General features: G+C 46.0%; 1 protein-coding gene across 1 annotated transcript in view; it reads left to right on the forward strand.

Annotated features, from left to right (window-relative positions):
• Window positions 1-27314, forward strand: part of PSMD1 (proteasome 26S subunit, non-ATPase 1) — a 398075-nt gene that overhangs the window by 78360 nt on the left and 292401 nt on the right. Inside the window, exons 9-11 of the mRNA XM_078784439.1 lie at window positions 19948-20076; window positions 23374-23462; window positions 26707-26785. Of these exons, the coding sequence (XP_078640565.1) occupies window positions 19948-20076; window positions 23374-23462; window positions 26707-26785 (297 nt within the window). The remainder of the gene's footprint in view (window positions 1-19947; window positions 20077-23373; window positions 23463-26706; window positions 26786-27314) is intronic.

Consider the following 27314-nt stretch of genomic DNA (forward strand, 5'->3'; position numbering starts at 1 on the left):
GTGTTACGATTACATTTACTATAATATTAACGTTACGTTATCATTAGTACGAAAATGATATTACTAACCGAGGCCAATTCCTTACTTCTGCGGTTACACCGCTTATCATTGATTCATGAACCATACATCGCTTCGATCCATGAACTTTACATTCACATCATTGGGATTAAAGTGTTATGGTGACATTTACTTTATTATTATTAGCTCACCTGGAATGAAGTTCAGGGGAGCTTATGCGATGGCACGTTGTCTGTCCGTCAGTCCATCAGTCTGTAAACACTTGAAAACTTCTTCTCCGAAACCGCTGATGGGATTGCGACCAAATTTGGCACCAATGATATTTGTTGTATTGTGACTAAAGTTTGTTCACTGCATTAAAAACTAGAACGCCACTCAGTAGAGCGCATACTCCCGCCCTGGGTGGACGCTGCTGAGCCCTATCTTCCAATGGTAAAAAAATCCTTCAAAAAATTCCTGGATGCAGAATAATATCCTGAGCTTCACCAAAAAGTAATCAATTCTTCCTTATCCCAAGGGCAATCATCCCACCAAATTTCATCCAAATCCGTTCAGCACCTTTCCAGATATCTTTTTCACAAACACACGAACACACACACACGGACGGACACGATCGAATGCATTACTCCCTGGCGGGAGTAAAAATCCGGCATAAGGGGGTTTACCGGGGTCAAAGTAGATCCAGGTTTTACCCCCCCAAAATAGGAATTTGCTTTTTCCTCTGAAACTACAAACACTGTTTCGATGAAACTTGACCTCAACCTTCATTACCCGTGATGTACCAAAGTTTGTTCACGGTATTAAGAAAATCTGCCCCTTTAGGAGTCTACGGGGGGTTGCCCCCAAAATAGGTATTTGCTTTCTTCTCAGAAACTACATACACGATTTCGATGACACTTGATCACAACCTTCACCACCCGTGATGTGCCAAAGTGCGTTTACTGCATTAAAAAAATTTGCCCCGTTTAAAGTCTTAAGATTATGTGAGTATGATTCCATATGCTGCCGTGTCTTCTAGCAACCATTGAAATTGGTTTAAAATACCCTTAGTCGATGCAGTACACTGTTTATTCTACCAGAGGAGCGCCAGGGGTATTGCCCCTATGTTTATTATTACGAAAACTACACTACCGAAACGAGACACAACTGTATTATTATTATTATTTTTTGTATACAAGACTGAGGCTCATGTAAGAGCTAACATTAATCACAAAAAAACAAACAGACACATAAGACATATAATAAAGGGAGCGGGAGTCAAGATTGGGAGAGAGAGGGAAGCACACAAGTACAACAGCAGAGAACAGGGACATCGGGAGATCTGTGGGAAGGAGAGGACTTGGGGGGAGGGGGGGATGGAGAGGCATTGGAAGGGGGGGGGGCGGAGAGGCATTGGAAGGGGGGGGTGGGAGAGTTATAAAACACATGGACACTGCTGGGATTTCCAGGAAAGAAGTCAGTATTTCAAAAAAGTGGATCTGGGGTGAATTAACGGGGGTAGAAGAGATCAAGGTTTTGGATGGGGGAAGATAAGAGAGATGGTGGGGATCAGCTGTTTTAAAGACCTAGAGGGAGGGAGGAGTGGGATTGAAGAGAGTGAGGGAGTTTGTTCCAGAGGCGGGAGAAAAGAGGAATAAAAGAGTGAAGGTGAGCAGAGAGTCTCGTTTTTGGCAGTTTCACCAGAAGAGGGTTTCTGGCAGATCTTGTGCGGACCTGTAGGACTATTTGGGGGACAGAGCACAGACCGAGCTGGGGGAGCTAGGCCGGCGAGGAGTCTGTAGAAGACAAAAAGACCACCAACCTGCCTGCGGTGAGTGAGTGAAAGGCCCTCGAAGTTAGCTTCATCGTGGGAGATTTTTTTTTTTTTTTTTTGTATACAAGATCGAGGCTCGTGTAAGAGCTAACATGAATCACAAAAAGACAAACTGACACATAAAACATAAAATAAATGGAGCGGCAGACAAACTGGGCAGAGAGAGGGAAGCAAACAAGTGCAACATTTGAGAGCAGGGACATCGGGACATCGGGAGATCTGTGGAAGTGAGAGGGCTTTGGGGGAGGAGGCACGGGAAGGTGGGGGGGGGGGGGTGGGGGTGGGAGAGGTATAAACACATGGACATTGCTCGGACTTCCGGGAAAGAAGTCGGAATTTAAAAAAAGTGGATCTGGGTTGAATTACCTGGGGTAGAAAAGATCAATGTTTTGGATGGGGGAAGACAAGAGATGGTGGTGTACAGCTGTTTTAAAGACCTGACGGGAGGAGTGGGATTGAAGAGAGTGGGGAAGTTTGTTCCAGAGGTTGGAGAAAAGAGGAATGAAAGAGTGAAGGTGAATAGAGAATCTTGATACCAATGATCCTGAAAGCTTTGGTTTCAACAGCGTGATGCTGAGCTAGGTGTGAGGCAGGAGCACCAGCCCAAAGGAGAGAACAGTATTCCATTGAGCTGTGGATGAAAGCCTTGTAAGTGGTGAGGAGCTCAGTTGTGCCAAGGAAGGTCTTCGCACAACGGAGGATGCCCAGTCAGCGACTGGCTTTGGAGGCCAGCTTGGAAATGTGGTTTTCCCAGGAAATATCATGGCAGATAGTGAGACCCAAAAGCTTGAGTGACAGAACTTTTTGGAGAGGATTGTTGAGAAAGTAGATGGGAGGGTTGTCTGAGGGATGAGGTATGGAGCGGCAGAGAGTGGAGTCATCAGCAAAGAGAAAGAGAGGATTTTCCAGAGAGTCGGAGACATCATTGATGAAGACGAGAAAAAGCACAGGGCCCAGAACACTGCCTTGCGGAACTCCAGCCTGAACAGGAAGGGCAGATGAGAGAAATCCATTCAGGGCCACACGTTGACTAAGACCAGAGAGGAAGTCCGCATGCCATGCATGGAGAATTCCATAGATACCATAGGAGGAGAGTTTGGTGAGCAGAGCTGGGTGCCAGACCGTATCGAAGGCACGTGATATGTCAAGGGAGACGGCTCTAATTTCCTGTTTGACATTGAGGGCCTCCATCCATTGTGGAGACAGCAGAAGCAGCATGTCCAGAGTAGATTGACCTGGTTTGAATCCAAATTGATGACCAGAGATCAAACCATTGGAGAAGATGAAGCATTTGATATCCGAAGCAATGATGGAAATCCATGACTTCGCTGATAATTGGGAGCAGACTGATTGGTCTGTAGTTGCAAGGATCTGTTTTTGCACCTTTTTTGTGTAAAGCGGTAATGTTGGCTGGTTTCCAAGATGCTGGCAGATGACCTTGAGCAAAAGAGAGGGTGAAGAGAACAGAGAGAGGGTGAGATAGAGTGGCAGAGCGGGATTTTAGGACCCGTGGGCTGATGCCGTCTGGTCCAGTTGCAGAATCAGAGTCTAGGTTTGACAGAGACTTCTGCACCTTGTCGGGAGAGAAGGACACAGAGTCCAGGAGCAGCTGGGTTCGACTGGGTAAGGTTGGTACAGAGAGAGATGGGTTCGGGACACAAAATTTTGAGGCAAACACAGAGTTGAGGCATTCGGCTTTTTTACGTGCAGTGTCAGCTGTGTAGGCGTTTGAGGTAAGGGATGGGATGGAAGGGGGAACAAACACCAGAAACAGATTTGATCAGACGCCACCAAGATTTGGAGGAAGGAGACAGGTTTGAGTGTTGAGTCTTGAGAGTAGAGAGATCGCGTTTCCTGGCTCTCCTGAGGGTGGACACACACTTGTTCCGAGCTTTGTGAAAGGAAATGAGATTGCCATCTGTTGGATTTACCTTCCATGAGGAGAAGGCAAGTTGTTTCATGGCAACTGCCTCACCACAAGCTTCAGTGTACCATGGACGGGAGGAAGGGGTTGACAACTGAAGACGAGATGGGATAAATCTGTGCATGAGAGAGAGCAGTTTACTTTGGAAGAATTCCCAGGAAGAGTTGATGTATGAGGCAGTGGAGATGGGAGACCAGTCCATATGATTGATGGCTGCTTGAAGACAGTGCCAGTCGGCCTGAGTGAAATGCCATACTCGTCGGCGCTGAGGAGGCTCTCTGAGAATGGCCAGAGAGATGTCCACTTTAACAAGCAAATGATCAGAAGAACCGATTGGAGCAGCAGACATTTGCAGGGAAGTTTGTCATAACCAAGTCTCGAAGAGAAGATACTCCATTGACTGAGATCCGAGTCGGGGAATTGACAGATTGTGTCAGTCCCAGTGAGTCACAGAAGTCCTTTGCTGAGGTTCCATGGCTCGTGTGAGAGGTACCCACACCCAGCCAGCTGGCGTAATGACAGTTGAAGTCACCACATATGAGGAAGAGAGAGTTGGGATGAGTGGATAGAAGTTGGTCCATGTTGTCAGACAGGGAGATGTAAATGGAGTCATCACTGTTTGGAGGACGGTACAGAACACAAATGACCAAAAGGTGGGAGCAGAGGGGAAGCTGTAGCCAGAGGTACTCCTGTGGGTTAGGTGGAGAGAGGGCAGTGCAAGCCGCAAGGAGAGTGAGTAAGAGTTTTTGGTAAAGATAGCAACCCCACCACCAGGACCAGGCTCAGGTCTATCGTACTGGAGGAGGGAGTAACCAGGAAGAGATGTTAAGGAATCAGAGACGACTTGAAGGAGGAAAGTTTATGTTAAGCAGATCACGTCTGGTTTGTCAGAATCGACCTGTATGGAGAGATCAATCGGGTTTGAGCGAAGGTCCTGGATGTTTGAGGTCCATTCCGTTAATTGAAGAGGGAGGGGGAGCATCGGGTAAAGGACAGGGGAGGGGAGGGGTAGGGTAAGATGAGGGAGAAGAGGAGGATGTAGGGAGAGCTGTTGATAGTGTGTCAGAGATTGCAGAAGAGTTAGGAGAAAGGGAAGAATGAGGTGGACAAAAGTTTTGATGGTGATGGGATTAAGAAATATTATTAAGAAACCTGGGCTTAATTTGTCCAAAGCGGTCCGACGGTGAGGCATGAAGCCAAAGGCCTATGCGTACCGTGTTGTTGGAAGACCCGTAATGCCTATGCTTTCGATATTTCATGGTCATTTTAACAATCGGTTTGTTTGTTCTTCACACTGAATGAAAGACGTAAAGGTAGAGCATGGCGATTGTGATATATGATAGGTCCGACGATATGTTCGGCCTGAACGAAATTGGAATCAAAATGGCGGTGTGCGGAGTCAGCCGACGTACCGCCGTAATGACCTCAGACGTAATCGCATCACCCTGTCAGGTGACCAGATCGTTAGCTCTGATTGGTATTCGTTTGAGGGGACAAACATACGGTCGGATAAACGCTGTTTTAGACGGCTTTGCCCTTTCGGGTACGCCGTAAAAATTGAGGTTCTGGGATTGGGTATGAACAATGAAAATAGGGATTACATAATGCAAGGGGAAATTTTAGAGCATGTCACACAGGAAGAGTGCTGGAGGTAGGTCGGAGGGGAGGGTGGAAGGGGTGGGAAGGCAAGAGCAGAGGGGGAGGGTTAGGGAATAGGAGTTGGGGAAGGAGGAGGGGGACAGGCAGACACGCACGCACAGGGACACATGCATGGACAGGGACACACACGCAGGGACACACGTACGCACAGGGACACACGCACAGACAGGGACACACGCACGGACAGGGACACACGCACGGACAGGGACACACGCACGGACAGGGACACACGCACGGACAGGGACACACGCACGGACAGGGACACACGCACGGACAGGGACACACGCACGGACAGGGACACACGCACGGACAGGGACACACGCACGGACAGGGACACACGCACGGACAGGGACACACGCACGGACAGGGACACACGCACGGACAGGGACACACGCACGGACAGGGACACACGCACGGACAGGGACACACGCACGGACAGGGACACACGCACGGACAGGGACACACGCACGGACAGGGACACACGCACGGACAGGGACACACGCACGGACAGGGACACACGCACGGACAGGGACACACGCACGGACAGGGACACACGCACGGACAGGGACACACGCACGGACAGGGACACACGCACGGACAGGGACACACGCACGGACAGGGACACACGCACGGACAGGGACACACGCACGGACAGGGACACACGCACGGACAGGGACACACGCACGGACAGGGACACACGCACGGACAGGGACACACGCACGGACAGGGACACACGCACGGACAGGGACACACGCACGGACAGGGACACACGCACGGACAGGGACACACGCACGGACAGGGACACACGCACGGACAGGGACACACGCACGGACAGGGACACACGCACGGACAGGGACACACACACGCACGGCCAGGGACACACGCACGGACAGGGACACACGCACGGACAGGGACACACGCACGGACAGGGACACACGCACGGACAGGGACACACGCACGGACAGGGACACACGCACAGACAGGGACACACAGATACTGAGACGCACAGACAGACACAGACACGGAGACGCACATACAGACACAGACACGGAGACGCACATACAGACACAGACACAGAGACGCACATACAGACACAGACACAGAGACGCACATACAGACACAGACACAGAGACGCACATACAGACACAGACACAGAGACGCACATACAGACACAGACACAGAGACGCACATACAGACACAGACACAGAGACGCACATACAGACACAGACACAGAGACGCACATACAGACACAGACACAGACACAGAGACGCACATACAGACACAGACACAGAGACGCACATACCGACACAGACACAGAGACGCACATACCGACACAGACACAGAGACGCACATACCGACACAGACACAGAGACGCACATACAGACACAGACACAGAGACGCACATACAGACACAGAGACGCACATACAGACACAGAGACGCACATACAGACACAGAGACGCACATACAGACACAGAGACGCACATACAGACACAGAGACGCACATACAGACACAGAGACGCACATACAGAGACGCACATACAGAGACGCACATACAGACACAGACACAGAGACGCACATACAGACAACAGACCCACATTGAGAGAGACAGACATACATACATTTGACCTTCTGATATTTAAATTGTATAAGAATTACCACCAATGTGACTTAAAATTTTGCAGTGCCTTATTATGGCATTTGGGAAAAACTGTCATTACTGTCGTATTATTCATACATCAGTGCTCAAGCATTCGTTGCATATTCAAAATAGCAAGGGTAACTTTGAGAAATGAATTATGCCACAGCCGTTTATTTGCAGTTGAGGTTCTTCCATGCATTAATTTGGTGTGAAGGTGAGATATGGCTACCATCAGATATGCCTGAAGAGCCTTCTGCTTTGGGCTCGTGATTGCTTCTCGACTGAGCATATATCATCATCGAGTGTGCTATAAGCCTGCAGCCCTCCCGTCAAACTAAGCCTCACATTTTTGTGATAGTCCGGCTTTGTCCAGAATACAGATTAGCAATTTTGTGCCTTCAGTGGAAAAGTGCTGAGGTTTGGACAAAGACCACGATTATTGCTTGGTTGATGCAGACAAATGTTATTGGCACAAAAGTTATAAAATGCAGTCCGACGAAAAGAAAGAAATGCTGTACAAGATTAATTGTTTCCTTTTAATGATATTTCATTTCTTCATGAGTTGTGATGTATCATTGACCACAGAACTTTGCTTTTTATTTGTTGAAAGAGCATACTTTTATAGAGTATTATATTGTGGCTTGGTTAGGTTATGTTAAAATTACCGTGGCCAATGTGAGAGAATGGTGCTCATGTTATATATACCTATGTGAGAGCTATGCTCGCACGATAAAACCGGACAAAATGAACGACGCCAGGAATGAAGTTTCACTGAGCTATTTATTTTCAGCTCACTCGAAAGAACTCAAAAGCACTGAATCAGCCCATCGAACGGGCGGCAATTTATAAGTAAAGCTCAACACACAAAAGCCACGCCTCTCAGGCGGGGCGTGGTGTGTAAATAGGTAAGCCAAGTGTTCGCCCGGGAAAGGCAAGTCTGGACACGCCCGGGCGAGTCCGGACAACTGACCGCTCGCCGGTTGCGTCATCAGCCGGTGCAAGGTAATTGTGTCATGCTTCCGGTAACCGCTACATGCGCCCCCCCAGAATTAACATGCACCGGGAGAGTCAGTTTGAGGGGGGTCTTGATGACCCGGCCGAAACGACCCTTGGCGATTCGTGTGGGGGTGGTAGGTGGCGTGGCGGGGGGCTTGGTTGACGGGGGACGGCCCCATCGTGGAGGAAGGGCCAACCGTGGAGGTTGGTCGAGGTCCAAATGGGCCGGCTTGAGGCGGTCCACGGAGATGCGGTCCGGCTTGCCACCGATGTTGATGAACGACTTGTCGTCCCTCTTCAGGACCCGGAAAGGTCCATCGTACGGCGGCCGGAGCGGTCCCCGGTGTGCGTCGTGCCGGATAAAAACGTACTCCGCAGTGCGAAGTGCTGGGGGGACGTGGGTATGGGGGCAGCCGTGGTGGGACGTGGGCACGGGGGCAAATCTCCTGGCGGCCTCCTGGAGGACCGAGTGTTGGCGAGCCGCGGACCAGGGGCCGGTGGCGTCAGGGATGAATTCGCCCGGCACGCGCAGTGGCTGGCCGTAGACCAGCTCGGCGGTGGAAGCCTGGAGGTCCTCTTTCGGGGCCGTTCGGAGGCCCAATAGGACCCACGGGGAGCCTGTCGGTCCAACCGTCGTCCTGGAGGCTGGCCCTGAGAGCGGCCTTCATCGAGCGGTGGAACCGCTCGCACAAGCCATTGGCATGGGGGTGGTAGGCCGTGGTGCGGTGTATCTTGACCCCCAAGGCCTGGGCGACCGGGCCTCTGTCAGAGGAGATGTCCGAGGGCGCGCTGAAACGGGGAATCCAGGTGCCAATGAAGGCCTGCGCCACGTCGGCGGATGTCGTTGATGCCAGCGGGACGGCCTCCGGCCACCTGGTGGTCCTGTCCACCATCGTGAGGAGGTGGGTGAAGCCCCGCGAGGAGGGCAGGGGTCCCACCAGGTCCACATTGACGTGGTCGAATGGTGCCAACGGGGCCTGGGTGTGCCGGTGGACCTTCGCGCGTTGGCAGGCGACACAGGCATTGACCCAGTCGCGGACGTCCTTACGGAGCCCGTGCCAGACGAACTTTGCTGCCACGAGCTTCTGTGATGCTTTCCGGCCCGGGTGGGAAAGGCCGTGGAGGGCGTCAAAAATGTGCCGCTGCCATCCGGTGGGCACGATGGGGTGAGGTTGGCCCAGGGAAACGTCGCACAGGAGAACTGTGCCTGTGTCCTCGAAGGGGATGTCGGCCAACCGCAGGCCTGTGTCCGCTGTCCGGAGGGCTTGCACCGTGGGGTCGTCGGTCTGGTCGGCCACCATGCAGGCGAAGTCCACACCCAGGTGGACGGCGTTCGTGCCGGACCGGGAGAGGCAATCGGCCACAGCGTTGTCCTTGCCCACGTGCCGGATGTCCGTCGTAAATTCGGACACGGCGGAGAGGTGACGCTGCTGGCGGCCGACCACGGCTTCGTAACCTTGGCCATGGCGAAGACCAGGGGTTTGTGGTCCACAAATGCCGTGAACGGGCGGCCCTCCAAAAGATGGTGGAAGTGGCGAACAGCCAGGTAAAGGCCGAGGAGCTCGCGGTCGAAAGCGCTATACTTGCGCTCGTTAGGGCGAAGCTGCCGGCTGAAGAAGGCCAGCGGTTGCCAAGCCCCGTTCACCCACTGTTCATGCACGGCGCCCACCGCGTAGTCGGAAGCGTCCGTGGTGAGGGCGATGGGTGCGTCGAGCGCCGGGTGCGCCAGCATGGTCGCGTTGGCGTGGGCCAGCTTAGCGCCCATGAACGCCGCGTCCATCTCTGTGGTCCAGGCGACGTCGTGCTTGGCCGGCTTGCCCCGGAGGGCCTCGTACAGGGGGCGCATGAGTTGGGCGGCGCGAGGCACGAACCGGTGGTAGAAATTTACCATCCCCAAAAATTCCTGTAGGGCCTTGATGGAGCGTGGGCGCGGGAAACTTGTGACTGCCTCCACCTTGGTAGGCAGCGGGACGGCCCCACGCTTCGTGATGCGGTGCCCCAGGAAGTCGACGGCCGTTACGCCAAGCTGGCATTTCGCCGGGTTGATGATGAGGCCGTGCTGGCCGAGGCGCTCAAAAAGCATGCGCAGGTGGATGAGGTGCTCCGCCCGGGAAGTGCTGGCGACGAGAATGTTATCCAGGTAAACGAAAAGGAAGGTGAGGTCGGGCAGCACGCTGTGCATCAGCCGCTGGAAGGCCTGGGCCGCGTTCTTAAGGCCGAACAGCATGCGAAGGAACCCGAAGAGGCCAAAAGGTGTAATTACCGCCGTCTTCGGCACGTCGGCCGGCCGGACGGGTACCTGGTGGTAGCCCCGAATGAGATCGACCTTGGAAAAGATCACCCGCCCCGCCAAACGGGCGGAAAAGTCCTGCATGTGTGGTATCGGGTACCGGTCGGGGGTGGTGGCGTCGTTGAGGCGGCGGTAATCGCCGCATGGTCGCCATCCGCCACCCGGTTTGGGCACGATGTGCAGGGGCGAGGCCCACGCGCTATTCGAGCACCGCACAATGCCCAATCGCTTCAGCGCGTCGAATTCCGCCTTCGCCACGGCGAGTTTGGCCGGGTCGAGGCGTCGAGCCCTGGCGTAGACCGGTGGACCTGTGGTCGGGATGTGGTGTTCGACGCCGTGCTTGACAGCGACGGCCGAAAACGATGGCTGTGTGAGGGCGGCAAACTCGGCGAGTAGGGGGGTGAAATCGTCCACGGCCGGTCGCGCGCAGGCTAGCTTGGTTTCGTGCGGAGCCGCTCAATGAGCAAGCGAGCAAGCTGAAGGTCTCCACGTTGATGAGCCGACGCCGTTTGACGTCGACCAAAAGCCCATGCGCGCAAAGAAAATCTGCACCCAGCAAGGCCATGGGCACATTCGCCGTGATGAAGTCCCACCTGAAGCGCTGGCCCCCGAAGCAGAATGCGACGCTGCGCGAACCGAAGGTGCGGATGGAGGAGCCGTTTGCGGCAAACAAGGCGGGGCCGCACAGCGCGGCCTGTTTGTCCTGCACCGAGGCGGGTATCACGCTCAGCTGAGCGCCGGTGTCGCACAACAAACGCCGCCCGGACGCTGTGTCCATGATAAACAGAAGGCTGCCTGAATGGCCGACCCTCATGGCAGGCAGCGAGCGCTGGCCTGGTCGTTTCCCGACCTGCCGAAAGTGCACGGTGGGCGGCACGTTCTGGCCTTCTGCCCGAACCTGGCGTGGTAATAGCACATGGTCCGCTCTGGTGGAGGCTCCGGTGGTCGCGTCGGGTTCGGTCGACGGGGCGTCGCGGCGGCCGCTGCCGCCAGTGGCGCTGAGACGGCCGGTGGTGGTGCCGGTCGTGGCGCGGGCGTTGCCTCGGTCGGCCCAGGGTTCCAGGCGGCAGCTCCGACGTGTCGCCTGGCCGAGAAAAATTTATCGGCCTCCTTGGCCAGGGTGCGAGGGTCCGTGATGGGCGAGTTAGCCAAAGCTAACCGTACCTGCCCGGGTAGTTGCCGGAGGAAAAGCTCGCGGAAGAGGAAATCCGGGCTGTGGTCGCCGAGTCGAGCCAGCATGTGGTCCATGCGCTCGGATGGATGGGCCTCACCCAGCTCCGGGAGGTCGAGTAGTTGTCGTGCGCGTTCGGTCTCCGTGAGTCCAAACGCACCGAGGAGTAGGCCTTTGAGCGCGCCGTATTTGTCGGTGTTCGGCGGGTTCTGTGGGAAGCTCAGGACCCGGGCCGCGGTGGAGCGCGGAGACCATATGGTGGTAGCGCTTCGTGTCCTCCGTGATGTTCCGCAGGGCGAAGAGATAATCCGCTTGGGCGAACCAGACGGCCGCGTGCGATTCCCAAAAGCCTGGGAGCTTCAAAGCTACGGATGACTCCATCGCCATGTTCTTGAAAAGGGGTCACCAATTGTGAGAGCTATGCTCGCACGATAAAACCGGACAAAATGAACGACGCCAGGAATGAAGTTTCACTGAGCTATTTATTTTCAGTTCACTCGAAAGAACTCAAAAGCACTGAATCTGCCCATCGAACGGGCGGCAATTTATAAGTAAAGCTCAACACACAAAAGCCACGCCTCTCAGGCAGGGCGTGGTATGCAAATAGGTAAGCCAAGTGTTCGCCCGGGAAAGGCAAGTCCGGACACACCCGGGCGAGTCCGGACAAGTGACCGCTCGCCGGTGCAAGGTAATTGCGTCATGCTTCCGGTAACCGCTACACCTATATATATGTATATATATATATATATATATATATATATATATATATATATATATATATATACAGTCATCCCTCGCTATATCGCGGTTCACTTTTCGTGGATTCGGTACATCGCGGTTTTTTCTCGCTAGTATATGTAAAATTATATCGCGGATTTTTCGCTATATCGCGGGATTTTGCGGTATAAATGTATTTTTATATACTATTATTTTAAATATTTTTGTGGTAAAATAAGCATTTTCTAGCCTAAAAAATTAAAAAACGTAAAGAAATAAGAAAAATACAGTATTTAAAACATATTACAAGAAATAAAATACTGTACATAGTGTACAGTAGAAGGGTAGACAAAGAGTCGTGCATATGGAAAACGCCAGTACATTCATCATCGTCATCACCTTCATCGTCATCAGTACTGCACAGCTAATTCATCATCATCTTCATCACGCAAGTTGTAGTATTGAAGAGCCGGGGCTCTTGCTTGATACGGACGAAATGACGGGCAAGACACAAACTCGTCCGAGAAGATATTTATTCTCAAAACCAACTCGGGAACACTGAAAAGCCCATTTATCGGGCTGCATTATAAAGCACAACCAGAAACCGAAAGCCACGCCTCTCAAGCGTGGCGTGCTTCGGTGAATCGGTGGTCACGTGATCAACAGGTGTAGCTGATTATACCCGCAAAGCGCGGCACGCTTTAGCGGTCACGTGACCAGCCACTCTCGCGCCGGGAATCCCCGCCGGTGACGTCACCGGCTGGAGCAAGGAGATTCTGATGCTGGTCTTGCTTGGGGAACCCATGGGTAGCTACAGTATCTTCAATGGTGAGTACCCATTAGAATTTTATATGTTGTTAAAATTACGTATGTTTAAGAGTGTAAAAAGTGTTTAAGAGTATAGGAAGTGTTTATAAGAGTATGGGAAAGGTTAATAAGAGTGTGGGGAGTTCATAATGCTTTAAAATATATATAAAATAAAAAAAAATATATGGTCGCTACTTCGCGGATTTTCGTTTATCGCGGGGGGTTCTGGAACGTAACCCCCGCGATAAACGAGGGTTCACTGTATATATATATACAGTCATCCCTCGCTATATCGCGGTTCACTTTTCGCGGATTCGGTACATCGCGGTTTTTTCTCGCTAGTATATGTAAAATTATATCGCTGATTTTTCGCTATATCGTGGGATTTTGCAGTATAAATGTATTTTTATATACTATTATTTTAAATATTTTTGTGGTAAAATAAGCATTTTCTAGCCTAAAAAATTAAAAAACGTAAAGAAATAAGAAAAATACAGTATTTAAAACATATTACAAGAAATAAAATACTGTACATAGTGTACAGTAGAAGGGTAGACAAAGAGTCGTGCGTATGGAAAACGCCAGTACATTCATCATCGTCATCACCTTCATAGTCATCAGTACTGCACAGCTAATTCATCATCATCTTCATCACGCAAGTTGTAGTATTGAAGAGCCGGGGCTCTTGCTTGATACGGACGAAATGACGGGCAAGACACAAACTCGTCCGAGAAGATATTTATTCTCAAAACCAACTCGGGAACACTGAAAAGCCCATTTATCGGGCTGCATTATAAAGCACAACCAGAAACCGAAAGCCAAGCCTCTCAAGCGTGGCGTGCTTCGGTGAATCGGTGGTCACGTGATCAACAGGTGTAGCTGATTATACCCGCAAAGCGCGGCACGCTTTAGCGGTCACGTGACCAGCCACTCTCGCGCCGGGAATCCCCGCCGGTGACGTCACCGGCTGGAGCAAGGAGATTCTGATGCTGGTCTTGCTTGGGGAACCCATAGGTAGCTACAGTATCTTCAATGGTGAGTACCCATTAGAATTTTATATGTTGTTAAAATTACGTATGTTTAAGAGTGTAAAAAGTGTTTAAGAGTATAGGAAGTGTTTATAAGAGTATGGGAAAGGTTAATAAGAGTGTGGGGAGTTCATAATGCTTTAAAATATATATTAAAAATATATATATATATGGTCGCTACTTCGCGGATTTTCGTTTATCGCGGGGGGTTCTGGAACGTAACCCCCGCGATAAACGAGGGTTCACTGTATATATATATATATATATATATATATATATATATATATATATATATATATATATATATATATATATATATATATATATTATTTAATGGAAACATTAGGTTGTTAAAGGAAGAAAACTGGAAGAGATGGGTTCATAGGGCATGGTACAGATAGGATAAAGAAGAGCACACAAAATCCAGAAATAGGCGAAATTGAGAGTTGATAAGACATTGAACAACAGAAAAGCCAGCGCGTGATTATGGAGCAAAGAACGTGATGGAAGTAAAAGAACGTGATGGTCTAATCTAAAAATGGAGAGGAAAGGGTATGCTGTCATGCCGGGTTTGAATTTGGAGTCCAAATGTAAGAACAATTGCAAGTTTGTGTGAGAGAGAGAGAGAGAGAGAGAGAGAGAGAGAGAGAGAGAGAGAGTGAGAGAGTGTGAGAGTGTGAGTGTGTGTATATATATATATGAGTTCGAGAAAAATGGAGCTTCCTTTGTGCAGAGATTAATAAAGGTTGTGGCACCTGCAAAAAAAAAAGATGGTGGTGGATTATAGAAGTAGGTTCATGGTGTCTCAGGAAGGATCTTGAGGATCTCCCTGATCGAGTTGCAGAGGAGTGAGCTCAGAAAGAGGAGGTTTTTGGGATGAAAGCCACCATTGACAAGTTAGACCTCCTAATGTCTCATGTGTAAGCATTCATTAAATTAAATTGCTTTAATTGATTAAACACAAATATATAATATACTCGTTTTGCCCTTTGAGGCTAATTGGCTTGCCCTTAAAATTAAAAGAGAACATTTGTTTTTCAAAAGGCATGACCATTTCGTATGACAATTGAAGTACAAATCTAATCATGCAAAATAGAATACGAAAAGGGGTTTATTTTTTTATTGACCAATCCAGATGAGCGAGGGGAGCTGAAATTTTATTATTGAAAAAGGAAGAAGAGAAGAGAAGAGGAAAACAATTGGAAGGCAGGGTTTATGGCACGCCGAGAGGTGTAAGGTTGTTTTTAATGGAAGGGAATCGATTTGTTTAAGCTATATTGCCATTTTTTTCGTGCATAATTATTATAAGGCTCCAAATGAAGAATGATACATACTCAAGAAAATAAAGGACAAATTCCTGCAAACTTGTAGTTTGGGTGTATGAAGCCATATTTGCATGAAGTACATTGTGCTTCTAGAGTTTACATCATCTCTCTTGCACTTCAGTCATTATCGTTGACAAAGACGCCACTGCGTACTCTGAAACCCCGGGGTCACGTTTGTTCCATTCGGATGGTGTTTCAACGGCCGGCTCGCATTTTTTCAGTCATCAATCATGTCGGTCAGTGCCTTCGGCAGTACATACTCAATAACTCCTAAAAGTATACGCATCGTTGCTTGCATGATAAAGGTGTGCGAGGTATTGTGGTAGATGTTCAGTGGTATGCTTGCCCAAATTCAAATTTTTTGTTGTTGCTGTTGCTGTTGTTGTTGTTGTTGTTGTTTGAAGTTGATTTTCCACAGCTTTTTTTGTTGTTGCCTTTTTATTTATTGTTTTGACTTTTTTGTGTATACACTTATTTGAGGCTTATGGAGGTGCTTACACATTAAAGGCAAGCAGGAAACAGCAAAAGGAGGTTCGGTGAATATTTAGGTGAATTCCGAGGACATTAGAATATATCGATAGAGAGTATGACACACCACCACCTGGAATTTCAGCACTATGAGGCATGTATGGGAACAGGAATGTCCTTCAACCCATTACTTACCAAAACTAGAAAGTTCATAAAACACCTTACCCCAGACATTCTTGAGAGAAAGGACATTGGAAGGGTCTTTTCAATTCTTGCGTTGCGTTTCTGAGCATGATCTATATTTCCGACGAGCCACAATTTTGTCTGAATGTATTCCCCAATGCTGAGATAAATTTATTTTGATTTGATTTGATTTGATTTCTGAGCGGCAAATTTGATTACTCGAGATGGCATTAAATGGCATAATATTTTATTCAAGTATCGCAAAACTGGAGGTTTTTGGAAGTGCCAACAAGGCGATTTGTGTTCATCAGTGTTCAAGTTTGATTCAATTGAAATAAAATCAAACCTTTAAAGGCTGTAGAAAAAAACAATTAAAAAAAAGAATTTTACCGCTGTAGATTCAGTGTATTATACACCACCATTGGCAACTCAAGGGTGGGCCGTTTATGATGTTTGTTTCTTCCCCTCCACTGCAAAACTGGAACTCTTTACCTTCCCATGTATTTCCAAACACTTATGACCGTCCGCTTTTCAAAAAGCAGATTTTTTACTTCCTCAAAAGCTCTTCGACTATTCTTTCTTTCTTCACTTTTCTATTGGTGCAGTTCTTTTATTTAAGGTATTGCAAATGCAGTATTTAAGGTTCTCGATGAGGACTTTATGGTCCATGACTGGAGCCTTCAAGATTAAAAAACATGTTAAATTAGTTGTTTTTGTCCTTTATAATATCCTTAAAAACAGTAAATTTCCTGCTTCAACAATTTTCAATTTTGTTTCGCTGCCAGTCGGTGTTGGTGTCAGACAGGCAGACAAACTAAAACAATTACCTTATTACTTTGTGCCCATGTGCTCATGTGACACGATTCCGTACAATTTTCCAAATCAAGAACCAAAGCACTGCTTAACTAAAGGTCTGTGTTGTGATTCGTGTTCTCCAGTGTTCAAAATATTAAATTCAAATGAAATTAAGCCATTCCTGGATCATAGACTGATGTCTGTAGACAGACAGACACGGATTGAACCATTTGTTTAACCCTGCTTTGTGCTTCGTACACGTGGTAATCATCATGGTGACTGCTTTAAGTTCCATATTTTTACTTGTAAAATCAAAGATTTTTCAAATATACAGTCACGTGAAAAAGTACGTACACCCCATGTAAAGTTTTGACTTTTTCAACATATTTCAACATCCAGCTATTTTGATCTTCATTTCAACAATATTGATAGATAAAGGTGATATAATACAACAAATATCATGAAACATTTACATTTTGTAGTCCATTGTATAATTTAAATAAACATAAATGCAAATTTCACATGTGTAAAAAGTAAGTACACCCTTGGCTCTAATAGGTGGTATTGCCCCCTTTGGCAGAAACAACCTCAAGTAGGCGTTTCTTATAACTGTCCACCAGTCTCTGACATCGACTGGGAGAAATTTTTGCCCACTCCTCCATGCAGAATTCTTTCAGCTGTGCGATGTTTGAGGGGTTTCTTGCATGCACAGCTCGTTTCAAATCCCCCCACAACATCTCGATGGGATTTAGATCCGGGCTTTGACTTGGCCATTCCAGAACCCTCCATTTCTTTCTTTTCAGCCATTCCTTGGTGGATTTACTGGTGTGTTTAGGGTCATTGTCATGTTGCAAGGTCCACCTTCGGTTGAGCTTCAACTTACCGACAGATGGCCTCACATTATCCTTAAGCACCCTCTGGTACAATGAAGAATTCATAGTGGATTCTATGATGGTGAGCTGCCCAGGCCCTGATGCAGCAAAGCTGCCCCAAACCATAATATTTCCACCACCGTGCTTTACAGTTGGTATCAGGTTCTTGTGGTCAAATGCTGTCTTTGGTTTTCGCCAAACATGTCTTCTGGTACTGTGGCCAAATAGTTCTACCGTTGTCTCATCTGTCCAGAGCACATTGGTCCAGAAGTGGTGGTCTTTGCCTACGTGTTCATTGGCAAACTTTAGTCATGCCCTGATGTTCTTTCTGGACAGCAAAGGTTTCCTCCTGGCACACCTCCCATGTAGATCAAATTTGTGCAGCCTCTTTGTAATGGTAGACTCGTACACTTTGACATCAACAGTGGCAAGAGCTACCTGTCGGTGCCGTGATGACATTCTGGGGTTCTTAGAGATTTATTTCAGCATCTTGCGGTCTGCTCTCGGGCTGAACTTGCTGGGGTGACCTGGCCTGAACAAGTTGGCAGTTGTTTGGAATCTTCTCCACTTGTAGATGATCTTCCGGACAGTCGAATGATTGATTTCAAATTGTTTGGAGATCTTTTGAAATCCCTTCCCAGACTCGTAGGCATCTATACCCTTCTTTCTGAAGGCCTCAGAGAGCTCTTTTGATCTAGGCATGGTGACGCCGCACACTTCAACAACAAAGAGCAAACCAAACTAAATGTCTGAGGTTTAAATAAGACAGGTTCCTCCAAGATCCTCTCTGACGATGTTCTAATCATTTGCACCTGAGCTGGTGCACCTGATTCTAATTTTAGGTATTTGAAGTAGTGATAAATGTAAGGGTGTACTTACTTTTTCCACATGCAAAATTTGCATTTATGTTTCTTTAAATTATACAATGGACTACAAAATGTAAATGTTTCATGATATTTGTTATATTATATCACCTTTATCTCTCAATATTGTTGAAATGAAGATCAAATAGCTGGATGTTGAAATATGTTGAAAAAGTCAAAACTTTACATGGGGTGTACTTACTTACTTTTTCACATGACTGTATTGGTTGGTCTTGTGCATTATTCTGTCTGTCTGTCTGTCAATCGCCTAGAGGTTGCAATTTTAAAACGATCTTGATGAAACTTCACCAGATGCTAGAGTTGGTAATAAGGAAGACGCGGATTGATTTTGAGGTCAAAGGTCATCTTGAGGTCAAATTTCTAAAATTGGCATTTTTCATCCGATTGACTTGAAAAGTGAACATCATTTGCATATTGAGCCTCTAAATTGGGAAATCGACTATTTTTGAGGTAAAAAGGTCAAAGGGCAACTCAAGGTCAAACTTTAAAAATCATCAATTTTCATCTAAAAAATCATCACTTTTCATCCCATTAACTTGAAAGTTCAACATCAATTACATAGTGCACCACTGAATTGGGAAACAAACCATTTTTGAGTTCAAAAGGTCAAAGGTCAACTCAGAGCCAAACTCCAAATGTCAATTTTCATCTGAAAAATCATCAATTTTAATCTGATTGACCTGAGCTTTGATTAAAACCACCGTTTAGAGGCCATTTTTCCCCGCAAAGCGGGGGTTGGCCTTTTTCGGGGACCGTGGTTGTTGTTGTTTTTTTGGTCCCCTTTTTGAAGCAATGTTTTACGGCCGGATGCCCTTCCTGCTGCCAACCCTTTTTGTCGCCTTTTTACGACACAGGGAATTACCAGTGAACTGGTACTCAATTAGCCGACCTCGGAAGGATGACAGGCTGAGTCAACCCCCCTGGCGTTAATTCAGCGATCTACCGGGATTCGAACCCAGGATCCTTGGATCCTAAGCTGGCACCTTAGCCGCTAGCCCAACACCAGGCTTTGATTAAGATCATCAATTTAAATCATAATGAAATGTACAATTTGATGTTTAAATGGCAACTTTTTTACTTTGGCGAGAGGTGGTTTTGCAAGTATTCTGCTCTGCATGACGTCTTCTTGTTTTGATTTTTAAAAAATCTTTATTTTGCCTCTTTATGCCAATTGCTATCCATGCTATAATTGTTCATTATAATGTTTGGACTGTGCATTCTGCAGGTTACTCCTCATTGTTCCTTTTCTTTTTTTTTTACCGTGTCCTGGTTCACAGCTCCAGCACACACCACTTGTTTGAGTATTTTTTTGGTGAGTTCTCTCATGATTGTAATGTTTTTCTGTTACCTACTGCAGTCAGACGAGCAGGTGGAAAGGACTAAGAAAATGATATCGATTCTGAATGGAGAGACATCCATTGAGCTGCATCTGCAGTTTTTGATACGGAATAACAACACGGATCTTCTCATTTTGAAGAACACAAAGGTAATGAGCCTTGGAGTATCATCACTGTGATATGAATTTGGGACTGGCAGGATAGCCAAGAGGTAAGTGCACTAACCTCTGAGCTGAGTTAAAATCTCGTAGATGCGCCAGTATAAGTTTACAAATGATTTTGGCAATTTTGCTTGTTTGGTGCATCATTTTGCAGATTGGTGAAGACCTTTCATTTGTGTTGGCTTGCGTAGTTTTGTGCTGGCGTGCGTTGCTGTTGGTTTGTATTGGCATGCATTCGTTCTTCTGTGTTGGCATGTGTGCCTTTGTGTTGGCGTGCTTGCATTTGTGTTGGCGTGCGTGCGTGCAGTGTGTGCATGTTTTGTTTTGGCATACATACCTGTGTGCTTTTGTGTAGGCATGCATGCCTGTGTGCATTTTGCTGGCATGTGTGCATATGTTTGTGTTTGCATTTGCGCGTGTTGTTGTTGTGTTGTATGCATGTATTTGTGTTGGCGTGTGTGCGTCATTTGTGTTGGCCTGCATGTGCGCATCTGTTTTTCTCGGCACACACCTGTGTTGCTCGTGTTTGTCGACCTGTTGTTAGCTAGCCCATCCCCTGTTCAGCAGGAGACGGGGTTTTGCAATCACTTCTGTGTGTCCGTCTGTGTGTGTGTTTGTGTGTCTGTCCGGGCCATAACTTTTTTTTACCATTTGAGCTATTGTCATAAATTTTCACCAAAGCTTTATTATGATAATACGGAGAAGGAAAATTAATAATTTTGTCAAAAGGTCAAAGGTCAGCCTCACAAAATCAAATTTTCATCGAGTTAACCTGAAATTTGAATTTCCCATTTGAAATTTGTGATCAAATTTTCAACAAAACTTTATTTTGAGAATATGGAGAAGGCAAATTAATAATTTGGTCAAAAAGTCAAATATCAGTGTCACAAAATGGTTAATTTTCATCCGATTGACAAAATTTTAATAATTTGCATATTGGGTCACTGAAATGGTTCACCAATCAAAAGCTAGAAGCTGATTGTTGTTTTTTGTTGTTTTTAGATCAAAAGGTCAAGGATCCAGGTTGCATAAAATCGTTAATTTTCGTCCAATTGACCTGGAATTTTAAGAATTTGCATATTGGGTCAATCGATTTGGTTCAGCAATCAAAAGCTCGAAGCTAATTATTTTTTTAGAGCTGAAGCTCAAAGGTCAAGGCTGCATAAAATCATCAATTTTAATTTTGTATTTTTTTTTTAAACTTCATTATTTTGAGCATACGGAAGAACACATCTGAATACAAACGGATGCGATGAGCTTTGCATTTTCAGATGCTTTCTAGTTTCATGTTGTTATGTATTGGAGCATGTACGTGCACATGCTTGCTTGTGCATGTGTGATTGAAGCGTTGTTTGCAAGAGGATGCAATTGGAGGTAGTTGTGAGACTACAATTTGGAAGGAATTGTGTTGTCAGTATGGCCATCTCTATATATTTGTACTACAGTACACCTTTTGGAAATCCCACAAGTACTTAACTTTGCAACCAGATGTGCAGACAAGGTAATTGCTGTTTGGGAACAATTTGAGTATAAATTAAACTTTCATTCCTCACAGATGTTCTGTATAATTGAGGTGAGAAATTTATACTCATGGCTCAGCCTCATCCTGCACAGGCAGGTTTGCTTACAAGTCCAGGTTTTTAGAGCTTTCGTGGTTTTTGATGCCCATCAATTCACAGCACAGCTTTTTTTATCACAGTTGTCCTATTGGATTAAAATGCATCTTCTTTATGGTCAAGATGCCTTACGATGCGTTCCGCTGATATGGGGATTTAAAATTTTCTTGTGCCACTGGCTCATTATTTTGTTACACTTTTTCAAATTTGACATGCTTGCATTGGTGCACTCAGATAAGACACCCAGCTTAACACTGCCTCGGTAAAACTGTTTCAATTTAAAGAGCGATCTTTTCGCAATGCACCGCAAGGGTAAGATACAACTCTCTCCATCTTCCTCCCACCTTGTTACTTTGGCATTCTTATCTGAACACATTACTCATAACGCTGGGATTCCAGGTGCAAACCCCATACAATTTGTTTATTTAATGTTCCTCCGGTGCATAAAAAGTAGCACTGTGCATTGTTAAAAAGATGTAGTAATCACTGTTAACCAATTTATTTTTTGCTTGAATGACCTGTTAATGAGGTAGTCAGTTGTGTTGGATTAATGAACGTCAATGGTATTGAGCATTTCTTTGTTCCACCTCATCAGTACCATGAGGTCTCATGCATCAAGCATATGGAGCTCTCTGTTTACAGTAGTTTTGAAATCGTTTCAATCCTGGTCTCCAATGCACAAGTCCTGACATGAAATGCCTTTTCTTATTTTTATTTTTCAAATCCAAGTGTGTTGCTTCATAAATGGCAAATACTGCCTTTTATTCCGATAATCATCATTGTGTGGGGTGTAATTTTCCATGTGCATGCACAGAGTTTGTTCACAAGTCTGCTCCTCACAAATCGAATAATTTTCTCAACAGTAATGGCCAACTCAGCAAATGTGTGACATGGGTTTTTTGGAGATTCTTCTCCTTTTATAATGTGTTTTCATATGCTTTGCATAATATTATTCTGGACTTGCATCTATTGGTCTCAAAGCCTCAAGCAAACGATGTTTTAAAACGGTTTGAAATAACATAACTAATAACTAACAATGGTTTTAAATGCCTTTTTAAAAGCTGAAGGGAAAGGTGTATGCTGCATGTGTGAGAAGTGTTATGATTTATGGGAGCGAGACATGGGTAATGAACGTAGAGCAGCAACGAAGGCTGGAAAGGGTGGAAATGCAAATGGTTCGGTGGATGTGTGGAGTATCGTTGAGAGAGAGGAAGACAAATGATGAATTGCCAAAAGATGATGGGAATAGAGCCTGTGATTGATGCTGTGAAGAGAAACAGGTTGAGATGGTTTGGTCATGTGTTGAGGAAGGATGAAAGTGACTGGTTGAGAAGAGTGATGGAAATGAATGTAGAAGGAAGTAGAGGACGAGGAAGACCGAGAAAGACTTGGCTAAAGGTGGTGGAAGAAGAAATGCGGATAAGGGGGTTTAACAAGGGGAGATGCAAAAAATATGGCAAAATGGAGGTATGCAAAATGGAGGTACTTGTGTATAGTTTAGAGAGGGAAAATGGCCTGTTGTTGTTGTTGGTTTAAAATGCCTCCTAGATGTTGACAATATTTTGACATGGTTGAGCGAATTAATTTATTCTCATGGATCAATTGAATACCTGTGGGTCGCTTTGTGTAGCAGTTGCTTGTGTGGTGATTTGTGTGGTCTGCTCTGCAGGACGCAGTGCGAAACTCAGTGTGCCACACTGCGACGGTCATTGCCAACTCTTTCATGCACTGCGGCACCACAAGTGACCAGTTCTTGCGGTGGGTTTTGGCCATATCGTAATTAAAATGAGAGAATAACGATACCTTCAGCCTGATCGGTCAGATTTTCGGCTGACTTTGGCAGCATTTATCACATGACCTTGTTTTGTTGATACATAAAGTAGCATGCGTGGGCCGATGGGCCTGTTATAACTATGGAATTGGTACATTATGTGCCGTTTGCCCTGTGCAATGACAAGAGAATCTGTCTGCAAGGTTGAAATTCCACAAATCTTTATTACCAATGAATCTTTTCTTTTACTGAGATGTCTTTGCCCGATTGTTGAGTCTCAGTGACAATTCTGAGCACATGGTATTCATTCCTCTCCCCTTTTCTTTCTTTTTACCTACGCCACCAAAGGTGGTTATGTTTTCACCTCTGTCTGTCTGTCTGTGTGTCTCTGTTTGTTACTTGGCAAAAAATTTTTATGGTGTGGCCTATCAGGCAAAGCCATCTACAACAGTGTTTGTCCGTCTGTATGTATGTATGTCCCCTCAAATGTATTCCAATCAGAACTGAGAATCTGGTCACATCACAGTGTGATGTGATTACGTCTGATGTCATTACCAATTGTTCAGGCTGAACATATTGAAATTTTCATCCGATTAACTCAAAATTTGAAGGTGATTTGCGTATCAGGTCATATAATTCAACCACAAATCTTTTGTGAGGTCAAAAGGATGCTCCACTGAGTGCCATTCTACTTTGTTCTCTTTTGCCAAGTGTCACTCTGAGTGAATTTTCATTTGTTACTTGCCGGAAAAGATTCCGGCAAGTATGTTGGTTGGTTGGTTTGTCTGTCTGTCTGTCTGTTTGTCTGTGCGCAGTACTACGTCTACATCGTTGCACATAGAATCGCCATACTTTACACACATATTTGTCTTGACCTGGAATAGACTGCCCAATTTTTAACTCTCTCGGCCCAAGGCCTCCATTATTACGTCATAATTCGATAATTCGACAAGTACAAAACTTCATCCAATCAAGATGCAATTTCTTGAGCGCCATGTGGAGAAACCATAAACTGGTGGAGAAAAAAAATAATGATGACGTCATCGGTCGCGTGGTTCGGCCGCCATATTTTTAATTCCGGCAAGTCCTCGGTCTCTGACCGATTTCTAGTTTGTTTGTTTGTTTGTTTGTTTGTCTATGAACAAGATATCTCAAAAAGTTGTGGACTGATTCGGACGAAATTTGCCAGAGAGGTAGTTAGTGTATGTGACACGGACGAAATGATTAGATTTTGGTGTAGATCTAGATTCGGATCTGGCTAGTATAATTTTTAAGTGATCCTTCACCACTTGGAGATGGGGCCAAAAACGATAAATAGCAGGATATCTCAAAGTTGTGGATGGATTTGGACGAAACTTGGTGGACTGGTTGGGCATGCGACAAGGACCAATCGATTCGTTTTTGGTGAAGATCTGCATATGGATTCGGATACGAGAGTTATTTAATTTTCAAGTGATTCTTCACCATTGGGAGATGGGGCCAAAAATGATATCGCATAATGTCTCAAAAAGTTGTGGACTGATTTGGACAAAACTTGGTGGAGAGGTTGTGTGTGTCACAAGGAAGAATAGATTCAATTTTGGTGAAGAATTTTGGTATCTAGATTGAATAATTTAAGTGATTCTTCATCATTGAGAGATAGGGCCCAAAACGATAAATAGCAGGATGTCTCAAAATGTTATAGAAGAGGTCTGACATGGATGAGTTATGACAAAACTATGTGCATAAATTGGTTAGGTGACAAGAACAAGTTGATTATATTTTGGTTCAGGTCTGGATCCAGATACAACCTATTAGTGGGATACAAAAATGTTCTAGAGTATGTTGAACTGATAGTCCGGCAGCTAAGCTAAATATAGCATAACAATTGTGCATTTTGTGAGGAAAGCACCAAATTTGGCACACTAGTAGACTATCATATTATGAAAAGATCTGGATATATGGGCCATCTCAGATTCAGAGATTAGATTTTTGCAAGATTTGCAGATTTTGCAGATTTGCAAGCTGAGATTGCAACGCCAGGGACGGCCGACTCCTTCCTGCGAGCTGCCCACGTCACCCGCACAAGAAGAGCTCATCAAATCACTGCAGCGGCACTGCACATCCTGCAACACCGTGCGTATGAACGCCACTGTTTGACATATGCTGATGATGCAGAAGACCTGCCTGAGTTCGAATACTGGTGTCACCAGAGAGGAGAAGACATTCCCAACTTTCAGTACTGGGCAACTGTGCTGGAACTAGAGATGTTGGTACTGGTCTATGTGCATTCTCTGCGGCAGGCTTCATTCACGATGTACCTTGATGCCCTGACGGAACTGGTCCCATGATTCCATGCCTTAGACCACACACACACTATGCCAGGTGGGGGTCCCTGTTCACATGAGGGACATGGTTGCACTCCCAATGAAGCACCCAGATGTAGCCAGAGAATTCAGGGCTGGCAACTTCACTGTACAGAAGACGAAGAAGGTGTTCTCTTCGATCCCAATCTAATCAAAATCTTGCAAAAATCAAATCTCTGAATCTGAGATGGCCCAATATCCAGATCTTTTCATAATATGATAGTCTACTAGTGTGCCAAATTTGGTGCTTTCCTCACAAAATGCACAATTGTTATGCTAAGTTGCCCCACTATGAGTAAAATGTTCAAAAACGTAAACTGTTCACCTGGCAGAGGCATGCTCTCGACTGAGTGCTGTTCTATTTGGTTTCTTTGTTTGCCATCAAGTCACTATTGAATCTCTGTTCTGTAAAATGTGCTTGTGTCGGGAATCTCTAAATTGGATTAACAAGCATTAATCGTTGTGTGCCGATGTTGTGCCAAAATGGTGGTGCAGTGGCAGGATTTATATTACAACCTTTATTACCCTATCTCTGCCCCACAGCCACTGCTTTGTCGTTTTGAGTAGCTTGCCAGTCTGTTTTGAGTGGACGAATAAAACGTCATTCTTTATTTTGCGTATTTGCTTTCTCCCTTAGCGTTCCCAAAATGACAAAGTATGCCAGAGATTTGTGTGCTTTCAAAGTGTATTGCATGGCCATGTTCCTGAGATGGGACCATTAGACCGAGGAGACCTTTCAGTATGGATTTTAAAATAAATATCAGGATTTGTTTTGATGAACCCAACTCTGGCATACCAATTGCTTCCTTCAACATCTAAATTTGTTAGCTATTGTTATTTTCACATGATTTGGAAATATAATAATTCTTTTTTTAATCCTATGCAGTGATAACCTTGAGTGGCTGGCTCGAGCCACAAACTGGGCCAAGTTTACAGCAACGGCAAGTCTGGGCGTTATTCACAAGGTACCCAGCCAAGGACCTGCAAAGTCCTTCTTCTTTGGATGTGATTGATTTATTGCAGTTCATTGTAAGAGGCATTTTGAGTGTGAAAATAGAGTTTTGATTGCATGAACGTTAGGAATGCATCATTAAAATTGGGTGCTAAAATATTTAACGTTTGAATTGATTGCCATTGTCCCTCTTGCTGTATTTTGTGATGTGCATATTAATTTTGAACAAAATGAGCCATTTTCTGTCAGTTTGCAGGATGCAAATTTTTAAAATTGGTGATGTGAGAACTTTCCTCTCAAAATTCAAACTTCATAGTTCATTGTAATGTGTTTCATATTGTTGTAGCCGTGCAGATTCATTCCAGTTGTCCGGTACCATGACCTGACTGGTCACTTCAATGCCACCATAGCTCGCTTTAATGTGGCCAGCCATACAGATTTGGATTACAGGCCTTTTGACGCTACCTTTCCTGTGGGACAGTCAAATCTGTCAAGTGTTACGCTAATTGGTACCGCATACCTCATTTGTAATTAATGGTCAA

This window comes from Myxine glutinosa, chromosome 9, assembly GCF_964187855.1.
Source record: "Myxine glutinosa chromosome 9, kmMyxGlut1.1, whole genome shotgun sequence".
In the NCBI taxonomy this organism is placed as follows: Eukaryota; Metazoa; Chordata; class Myxini; order Myxiniformes; family Myxinidae; genus Myxine; species Myxine glutinosa.